The following is a 10,593-nucleotide window of genomic DNA, read 5'->3' as shown; positions in this document are numbered from 1 at the left end:
ACACACATTGCAGAGACCGCCACAAGAACCCCCAGAAGACTGAAAACAAGCATTCAAGGCTGATGAGGCTGGGAAATGTCTTTTTAAGGAACTTTGGTTGTAAAAAGCAAGGGTTTGACATGCCTGTACTCATCAACTCCACTGTAAAATATTCCTGTCGTTAAGGCTGCGCTGCTCACCCGGGTACCAAGACATGCTGACCACTGTCAATGACGCTAGAACGACGGGAAGGAAGAAAATCCTTTCAGTCAGTGGTTGATGTTGTGCATCAATGAGCCATTTACGTGACTCATTTCAGAAGCTATTCTAAAAAATTCAAACTCAGCTGCCTACAGATCATTAAACCCGAAAGGGTCTACTGGATGCACCGTTGTCTAATGTGAGCAAAACTCTTCCGTCAAGTTACAAAACAAAGGACTCTAACAGGAGTAGTAAAAAACCCAACTAACCAGCCAAACAAAAAACAAAATTAAACAGAAATTCCCCAAACATTGAATATATAAAATTAAATTTCAGGGCAATACACTCTCATTGGTTTACCATTTCTGGCCTAGCATAAGCAAACTATCCCACAGTACTAACGAGGCATTCAACTTGGAGCTGTGCTTGGGTTTACCTCTCTGTATTTTCATTATTGTTTGTTTTGTTCAGTGACATTTCCAGAGGCCCCAGGAAGATGATAACCCGTGGCATGGGGACAGGTCCCATGCACTGTAAAAAGGGAGTTCTTATTGCTACGGGGCGACATCTTCAGAAGTATCTGACACAGGACCTTGAGTCTCAGCCAATGTTTCTAGCCTGGGCATTCCCAACGGATCCCACGGATTCAAGATCATGGTGTAGCACAGAAAATGCACAGCAGAAGCAGCAAAACATTTAATATTCTCCCCCACCCCGATTCTTTCACCTTGGCAGTATAAGGGTTGACAAGACATCTGCTCCTCAACTGGTGTTTTCTCCTCTGCCCCTTCTGCCGGCCAGCTACCTCCCTCCTTTATGAAACCTGGTTAATGTATATACTGGAGTGCTGGGAAGGGTTTGGTGCCGGTGGTGAGTGGGAGGATGCAGAGGAAGATGCTCTGTGAACCCCTCCTGGACCTATCGGGCAGGACTGGACTCCACACGCGGGCAATCATTTGCCACCTCTACATCCAGTCTCTTTTCTCTCGGCAAGGTCCAAAGCAGCCTTGTGCCCTATGGAGTACGCTCCATGTAGCTGCATAGCCTTGTTTTAAATGACAGGGCTCAAAAACCATTCCCATAACAGACTCCTCCCAGATGAACGGATTTCTCCTCCCTGAAAAGGTTTCCCAGAATCTGCCTTTAGTGCCTTTTTGTTCATTTTTCATCCTATTATTCCTAATTATTCCATAGGGAACAACTTGTCCCTTCCTGCGTGTGCTCCCTCTGAATGCTCGCAGGAGCTCCTCTCCACCTCCTTTAGCCAGAGAGATGCAATTAGAGATCTGAGTCTTTCCTCAGTACAACGCAGCACTCCCAGCCTTTGAATGACTTTTTGGCTGCTCTTTTACTGTCTTCTGACTTCTCAGTAACTTGGTGCTGTCTAGCAATGCACACAGCATTCTCCGAGTAGCACAATGTCTCAGTCACCCTGCTCCTGTGCAACACTACATCCTGGCTTGCCTACTGCGGGATCCAGAAGGTGGAAATGGTCCCTCGGACTGGGTAAGGCCGAGTGGACTCATCCACAAACATGAACATATGCGGTAATTTCTTCTCACGCTGAACCTTCCACGTTATTGCAAGCAGTTGGAGAAAAACAAACCAACCAACCTGAGACATCTCACTGAATACTGTATTAACTCAGATACCACAATTTAGAGCTCAAGCAACTTTCAGGTGTGTCTCCGCTCTATTTTCAGTCATTCCCGAACTTTGAGAGTATCTGCCACAACTTCATTTGCAAAATTCACGTAAGGGTCATGACTCCCTGAGCTGCTTCTGGACGTATTCTCTGATCAGCAGGGGAGAACACCCAGCAAGCGCAGTTAAACCAGTGCAGGTGGTTCATGTGGATGCTTAAACCAATTAATCTCAAAGTTAAACTGGTTTAACCAGCAATTAGACAAACTGAATTAGACAAAACCTGAGCCCGCAGTCGGCTTTCACAGAAAGTTTTCCAGATTGCACTAGTTCAAATACAACCAAATCAGTTTTCTTAGAACAGACATATAGCTTTGACAAAAAAGAAAAGCTTACTTCCATCTGAAACTGACCCAGTCACAAGACACCGAGCCCATCTTACAAGCCAGAACACAACTATTGTCTACTGCTAGAGACATGGGGAGAAGAGACAGACACAGGAGACAAATCTGGGCTCCATGTTCTCCACTGACTCTCTGGCTGCCATACTCACACAGAAACAACCTTCTGTTTTGAACAGCTCTGCCTTTGTATCCCACTTTCTCAGTTTTCTAGTAACAAGGATCTTCGGACAGGACTGGAAGGCCCTTCATTCTTTACAGTTCATCTTCTGTTGGTGCTTTCTCCCCACCTGAAGATCATAACCCCTCCCAAAGCAAACTGTGAAGTCCGAAGTCTGCAAGGTCAGGCACAGAGTAAGCAGCAGAAACAAATGAACGCCTGGAGGACACATACACCATTTTTGTATTCCAACACATTTCTCAAGTGCGAGTAAAGGAAGGAAACAAGCAGAAGGCAAATTCCCAACATGACCTACCATGATCCCAATTCTGAGGACTTCTCCCAGCAAAAAGGGAGCAGAACCTCATGACAGCTCTGGCCAAACTAAGAGACCCTCTCCTCTCTGGTCTCCCACCACAGGATGAGCAGTGCTCCTTACAGCACAAGTGCTGCTCCACACCACTGAGCCAATCCTAGTAACCTGGCAAGTTAAAAGCTTCCAAAATTCAGACCTTGGTAAAGTATCTATGCTCCCTAGAATGCAAATCCAAGTCTTGAAGGGGGAAGGAGAAATAGGAGCAAAAGCTTGGCATCTAGGGTAAATACGCATGCTCCAGATGTGCTTCTCTCCTTTTAATGAAGCATAAGTACATCAGACAAAAGTCAGCCTGTGAGCAGACACAGCATGAATAGCCCCTCTGAGCAGAAAACCTTGTAACCACGTTTAAGACTCATTAAAAGCTGCAGCTCGTAATTCCACTAGCTGGCCAACCAGCTCCTCTTCTCACCGACTTTCCAGATTGCTCCATTTTAGGGCTTTACATTTTATTTTGCTTTTTCAGCTGCTAAGCTGAGTTTTTAAGTCTTTGGGAGAATCTCATCTACCAGACAATGCCGCATGTTTGCTTAACATCCATCATTAGTGCAACTACAACCAGTGCTGCCTTGGAGGTGACCATTACTCAGACGAGGGACAGGGCCAGTCAATCCCTCTCTTTGGTCGTCACAGCAAGAAAGCTCCAGGTTTGATGCCAAAACCACACTATAAAAAGGGGAAGGGGAGATGGGCTGGGAGTTACGGGTGGCTGTGGCCTTTCCGTTTGCACGACTTGGCTCTGCAGCCATGGTCCAGCCCACTGCTGTGCACAGGCTGGCATCAAATGGTTGCACAAATGACTGCAATTTTACCTCATTCTCAATTCCAGGGCTTTAAACCTGTGCTAACTCTGCTTTGCCCACTTCCCCACTCTTAATGCCTTGCAGACAGACAACACAATGAGCCTGGAGTTGGCAAATCCCACAGAAGTAATCAGCCTGTCCCTTAGCAAAGGAGTGTTGGAGCGTTCTTTTCAAAGCAATGCAAGGGTTTTGCACGTTCGCCTGAGCATCAAAGAGCCTGTGAGTGGCTCTCAGGGTCTCAGGCGAAGCGAGCAAGAAGGTATAACGTGCCATTAGGAGAAAGAACTACAAATCCTGTCCCCAGCTCTGCCCATCAGCTGAGCTGCACAGTACACACTCTGCAGCCTCAAAAGCTAATCTTGCTTTGGATTAATCCTCCAGCCAAGTTTTCTTGCTGCAGGATACCTTGTGCTTTTCACTGGGAACAGCAGCACAGCACAAACACTTTGTAATCGGCACACATCTCACTTGGGGTTTTGTTTGTAGTTTGAGACTTAGTTATTGTTTGTTACAGGTTTCTCGTGCACTGCAAGTGCAAACAGATGTGTTACCATGGACCCAACTGATGGCTGAGCAGGAAGGATTTGTACGGGAGAAAATAAAACCAGCAAGAAGAAAGTTGGCCCTACAACCAACACCTCCATTTGCAAAAGCCACTGCCAGAGAAATAAGATGTCCAAGTGCCTCTGCCTTGGCAGCTCATCTTCAAGTGCTGCTACCCCTGCAGATGTCAGTGGGGGTTGCAGACCGTGTCTTTTAAGATAGCCATATGGAAAACTTACATTTAGGAAACTAGTTTTGCGCTGATGCCAGTAACAGTACCAAGAGGTCAACCCAAATGCTAGACTCAAGCTAATAGTAGGTCCTGTTTCCAGGCTGAGAAGAGCAAGACAGCCGGGTGCAAAGAGCTATCCTCAGTGACCTTGACCTAGGGAAGGTCTCTAGCATGCAAACTGTTCCCCTGTCTGAGCCCCATGGCAGTGAAGCTGTCAGTTAGTGCCTGTCAGGTTCAAGGCACCTGCAAACAAAGCCTGAGAGACTGGGTTTGCCATTTCTCATGTCTTGGGACTGGCAACTTCTATTATGACCAGAGATGGGCAGGTAGGATCTTGGTTTAACATCTGTTCAACAGCAGCACTTCAAAGAGGGCCCCCAGTCTCACCATTGCATTGTCAGCAACCAGAAAACACCCCTGCGCTGTTGAAGGGCTTCAGCCTCCAGCCTGCCTGCTCGGAGCTGAGCGAGTCCATCCTCCCGAATCTCCGATGACGCTCTGCTGCCAGTGTGACCGCAGCTCCAGAGCACGCTACTGGAAGCAGGAGAGACTACTTCAGAAATAAGAATTTGCTTCAATTTGCCTCCGGGATACAAGTCCCAGTGATGAAAAATTAATAGTTTGGCACCAGAAGCTGGGAATTGTCCAAGAGGCACCAAACCTGACAGCCTGCAGAGATCCCGTCCAGCAGCCCATGAACTACAGGCACTGGACACAGCAGAGCACTGGCCTTGGTGGACAGCAGAGTGACTGAGATGTTTTTGCGTCATGATGATCTCTAATTGCATTTGGGGTGAGCCAGTAAGTGTGAACATTTAAGGGCCCGTGGCCTTCCTAGCCAGAACGATTCAGCAACATAACAAGTAGTGTAATGCACTGTAGGTATTAAAAAGACATTCGTGCTACTAGAGGAAACCATTCCAAATAAAATGGGAAGATATTCTTTGCACTCAATCAGGAGCACTTACATTCAGAAGGATCTTTGAGCCCATGCATTTCTCTAAGCTTCCTTCCAACCCCAGTTTGACAAAACTGATGATCTTTGTTCCCCTGAAAAATCATACACCTTGGTTTGTCCTTGGCCTTGTGAAGGTTATTTTGAGTGTGTGTACTGAGAAACTTTTTTACAAAAAGTTTAGGTACAAGGCTTCTCAACGGCAGCTGGCAGACCCTGGCAAGCTTGCTGGTGGCCCACAGACATCTGTGTTGCCACTGCTTGCTTGCTTTTCCTGGTTTCTAGCTTTTCCATATAAGCAATTGCTGTGGTTCCCATAAGGATATTATTGAATTGCAAATGGGTTACTCTAGAATAAGTTTGAGAACGCCCGATGTACAAAATTCACAGAGAAGCTAATTATCACTGGGAATTCAGAAAGGAAGTTATGTTGTAAAAAAAAAAAATCCAAGAAATGTAACAATTACAGACATTTTCTGCCATGAACCATTTCTCTTAGTTTTAAATCAAGCTTATAATCACTAGCTAACATGTTAAACTCAAAACTGGGAGTGGAAATAGAAGAATAACTTTTGTTTTTTGGAAAAAACGTGTATGAAAAAGTTAAAAATAAAATTAAAAAAACCCTTAAAGTCTCCCTTCTTGATTTCTAAAGATACTGGTGTTCATAAAACACAGCTGCCCTGATAACATGCACTGTATGTCAAGAAGGCTGCAGACAAACGCCCTCAAGGTGTACAGTTATTCAAAGGAGCAAAGTCCAGTGCAGAACTGGTCTGTTCAATGTAGTCTGATTATCCATGGCAAGATGGCCCAGGGGACAAGAGGAAAGGTGGGGTGGAGGAGAAACAAAAGAAACTTCAAGTCACTTTAGATCTCAGCTGCCTGAAGACTTTAGAACATCAGCCTCCCATTGGTCTGCCCACTTGAAAACATTAGAAAGTCTGTCAAGTCCACACACTATCTATGGAAAGGAGCACGTTCCTGGCAGAGGGCTGTCTCTCTCACGTGCTCAGCTTTCCTTTCAAACTTAATTTTATATATATTTATATTTTTATATATATATATAAAAAAGCACTTGGTTTCCAGGGGCATTCATAATGAGGTCCACAGTGTTTAGAACTTAAAATTCTTTTTCTTTGTTTGGAACAGTGTTTTAAAGTTTTGTTTTAATTAAAAGACAGTCTTAAAGCATGTTGGACTTCAAAAACATGAGTTTGTTCATGTCTTCTGGACTGAGTAGCCGTCTCCTTTTGATTAAGAGAGCCTGCTCACACATATTTACACATTCGCTTCTGGCACCAACAGCAGGCACTGCTAAGAGCCAAAAGGCTAGCTTGGCTAGTTTTGTATGCTTTTGGGTAACACACGACCAGTACTGAAACAGGTCAGGGGTGGCCTGGAAGAGAGGTTCTTGCAAATAATCATAGACTTCATTTTTCCCGAACCAATCTTCTTCCTGAGCTGCTGTGGCTTCCCCTGCTGCCCGAGGCTTCTTGGTTGAAGGTTCAAATTCTGTTTCTTCTGCCCAGGACTCTTTCACCTCATTGATCAACTCACAGACCTTGCCAATGATCTCTTCGTGCTGGTATGGTGGGACGGGCCGCAGCTTTTGCTGAGGGTCTAAGATCATGGCTACCTTGTGTGCCGAATGAACTTTGAAGTTCTCCTTCAGCGCCTCCAAGAAGAGGTGGCAGAGTTTGCTGACTACGCCAGCATCGTTAGCTTTGGAAGTGAACAGTTTCTCCAGTTTGACGTAGGTGGGCAGTACCAGCTGCAAGGTGGGCCGGCTCTCGTTGCTCAACTCAATCACTGCCTGTTTCACCGGAGCCAAAATGGCTGCCAGGTTGCTGAGCAGGTGTTTGTTCAGGTTTTGGATGAGGTTCATCTTCTTGGCCCTGCTGTAGAACTCGCAGATCTGCTCGTAGCGCTCGTGGACGAGCAGGAGGGAGTCGGTGACCGAGTTCCAGCAGGGTGGGGGAGAGGTCTCTTCCAGGGAGCCAAAGGTCTCCTTCGAGAGGCCTGTGGATCCTGCCAGATCTTCACAGACATTCAGGAGCTCGATCACTTCGTGCATATTGCGAGCCTGTAGTGTTCGCTTGTTCAGCACACTCTGCACTACCGAGTTCAAGGCACAGGCCGAACAGCGCAAGCACATGCCTGCCTTGGAGAACGCAGAGGAATTGACTTTGCAGTCTGTGACGTACACTGTCCTGATCTCCGACATCACAAACTCCGAGAGCACATTCTGTACCCAGTGGTGGATAAAATCACCATTATCTCGAATGTCTACACCCTTAATTCCCAGGACGTAACTCTTGATGTGGTTGCCTTCCACCTGATAAGCTGTCAGGATGTAGCAAGAATCGGGGCCGATGCTCTGTGAGTGGCAAGTGACACCGATGCCAAGGCATGCGTTGCTGCCCAGGGCACAGGTGACTTTCACCTTCACTTGGTTGTACATCCGAGGCAAATGCTTCAGAGCCAGTGTGTTGAAATTGCCAAGGATTTCGGTGACAGAGAAGGCACCATAGCGTGCTCCACTATCCACCAGGGTCTGTGCTAGCTTGATGAATTCCTTCCCGCTCACCACGCTCAGAGCCCCAAGGTCAGTGCACATCACCCTCAGGAGCCTCTCGGCAATGTTCTGCCGCTCCTTCTCTGGGATCACGCTGTTCCCTACAGAACCACTTGCGGATGCTGCAGTGAAATACAAGGAGGGAGAGAAAGCACCAGGTGAGAATTGCTCCTCTGCAGCAGGAGAGAGAAGGAAGTCACAAAACAATTCTGAGAGAGACCCAAAGAGGTGGAACATGCCCAGATGGTTGTAGAGGCATCTCCAACCCTGGATTTCTTTCCCCAAGGGTTTCTGGGCGGAGGAACCTCCAGGGACAGGCCTTGCTCTTGCTTAAGAGCAGCAAGGAGCTTATCTGTATGCTTTCCCTGGTGTGGGGACCAAGACGGAGCACACGCTATCTACTCACAATCCACTGCCTTAACCAATGGCATCTCTGTGGTGTTCATTGAGGAACTGCGTACATAAGTTATAATCATGTGTACCGTTTGCCATCCATGTCTACAGGCTGGGGGTCACAGCTTAGCCCAGCTGGAAAGCCGGACATCTTTCCATTTTTGTGATTTGAGCCTTTTCTTTGAGACAGTTATTTTAAGAGGAGTTGCTTCAGTAAAGCATACAACTTCTCCCACCATCTCAAACAGTGCTGAAGCCCAAATTTCCATTTCTTCCTCTGAACTCCAGCAACCCCACTTTTTGTGGCTGATTTCGGGCAACGTGAATGTCATTTTTGGCCATACCAGAACACAAAAGCACCATGGTTTCATATCACCCTTCCCCCAGACTGCTCAGCTCAAGTGCTTTGGAACTGATTTCCCACAGGGCTGTATTTTACCTTTTCCCGTGGTGAAGCACAAGCTCATGGATGAGCTGGGGATAAAGCCAGACGCTGGCTGCCTGCCAGCACAGGGAGTGACAGCTATGCCTATGTCACAGCATGATGACTGGATTAATTTTTTAACCCCAGGCCGAGAATTCTGACTTTGGATCAGAAGTTAACTTTTCCCAGGAGTTCTCAAATGCATCTTCCTTACAAACCTTTCCTACCGCCTCCCCAGGGTTCCCAGTACTTTTTGCATACGAGTGCTCCTGTAATGGGAATGAATGCTCTGCTCTGCAGGATAGTACATAAATTACAGATGAAATCAAGTGCAGTTAGGCGAGAACAAGGGCCTTGTGCAATGCCCATCACTGCTGCACCCTCTCTGACAGTCACTTGTTCAAAGCGGACAGGTAAGCCTGGGACAGAAGTGCAAATACTGCTACGTACTATTGTTGGCGTTATTTCTTTGGAGCTGTGGTTTCCACTTTTCTTCAACAACAGCTAGAGGTGATCTGGGCTGGCTAGAGGCAATATTGTTCTCGTTGTCAGCTGTGGGAAAGAGACAGGGAGGTGTTAGAAGCACAAGATAATAATGCTTAAGGCACAAAGAAGGGGAAACAGTACCCATCTGCTTAGCATTTATTTATGGTTCCCTTAACTAAGGGGACAACAATCTACTACGTTCTCTGTAGCTTTTAAGCAGTTTTCAGTGAGATAGCACAGTACTGTCAGAAACCTCGAAAACCATCTTTGGACTTGCAACCTATCACCTCCCAAAATGTGGCTGAAATGACAATGGCTTTTTCTGTGCATCAGTGACATTGATGCCATCAGCACACCTTGAGAAATGTCTCCCAATCAGCCGAAGCTGCACACCAGGAGGAATAGATGTTCCCTGTGCAGCCTGACTTGGACAATTTGCTTGCTTTCAAAATGAAAGCAGCTGTAACAAACATTTATCCTTCTTTTGCTGTACTGCCTCTTTCCGCACCGCAGGTGGCTTCCCTTTTCTTTACTGTTAAGTACTTTGTTTTTCAAACTATGCTCAACTCCTCTGTATCTAAGGATCTTATTACAATCTTCATATATGGTTTCCTCCCACTATACAGAGGGGGCCAATCTCCTCTAGCACTGCTCACTACTGTCTCAGACTGGAAACAAAAAGAAAAAAACCCAAGTTTCTGGAGTGTGACCAAAGATCGTTCCTCCCTATCGCTGCAAAGATACCAACTGCCCTAGGGGTCTTTGTGTTCATGCTCCCATTTCAGTATATGTAACTGGGCTAAACAAATTGGCTGCCAATCTGATGGGATATTTCACAGAAATGCAGTCAAGATCACTAAATTCTGTATTGTATCCATGTTCTTTCCTCTCCTCTGTCCCAAGAACTTCTCCCCACACTCTAGAGGAAATTTTCTAGTTCTTAGTATGCTTCACTATGAAATTGTGCTCTGAAATAGGCTGTGAAGCAACAATAAAGTGCACAATGAAGACAGGTAGAAGAGGAAGGAGAAAGATGGAGAGACTGATGACCAGGCTGAACAGAAGGATGGAATTAAAAACAATGAAGACAAAACAGGTCCATCACAGCTAGACTCATCTCACCTATTTTGGACATCTCTGTTAGACACACCTCTCTTCAAAGTGGCCTTTTACACTCAGTGGTGCAAAACAGGCTTAAGAGTGTGATTCATTCACCCAGGCAGAACTAGATGCCTCTTGTAGTAGAAGATCCATCATGCTCTGAACTCACCTGGAGTCAATGACTTCTTCTCCACTGATTATAAAGGGAGTCCAAGTTGACCAGCTCAGGTAGCAGTATCTACCACCTAGGCACACCAGCATGCAGTGAAATGAATCCTGCCCCAGCACTCCAGACAGCAGAGCACGAATTACAGGAA

At 46.2% G+C, this 10,593-nt stretch overlaps 1 protein-coding gene across 1 annotated transcript in view; it reads right to left on the bottom strand.

Moving 5' to 3' along the window:
* LOC103918947 (zinc finger protein 618) overlaps nucleotides 1–10,593 on the bottom strand; it is a 45,835-nt gene continuing 35,242 nt past the window's right edge. Inside the window, exons 10-11 of the mRNA XM_009326375.1 lie at nucleotides 9,140–9,241; nucleotides 1–7,994 (exon numbers count right to left, since the gene is read on the bottom strand). Of these exons, the coding sequence (XP_009324650.1) occupies nucleotides 6,481–7,994; nucleotides 9,140–9,241 (1,616 nt within the window). The 3' untranslated portion in view covers nucleotides 1–6,480. The remainder of the gene's footprint in view (nucleotides 7,995–9,139; nucleotides 9,242–10,593) is intronic.

The sequence above is a fragment of the Pygoscelis adeliae genome, unplaced genomic scaffold (assembly GCF_000699105.1).
Source record: "Pygoscelis adeliae isolate BGI_AS28 unplaced genomic scaffold, ASM69910v1 Scaffold436, whole genome shotgun sequence".
Classification (NCBI taxonomy): Eukaryota; Metazoa; Chordata; class Aves; order Sphenisciformes; family Spheniscidae; genus Pygoscelis; species Pygoscelis adeliae.
This window is presented reverse-complemented; position numbering and strand designations above follow the sequence as displayed.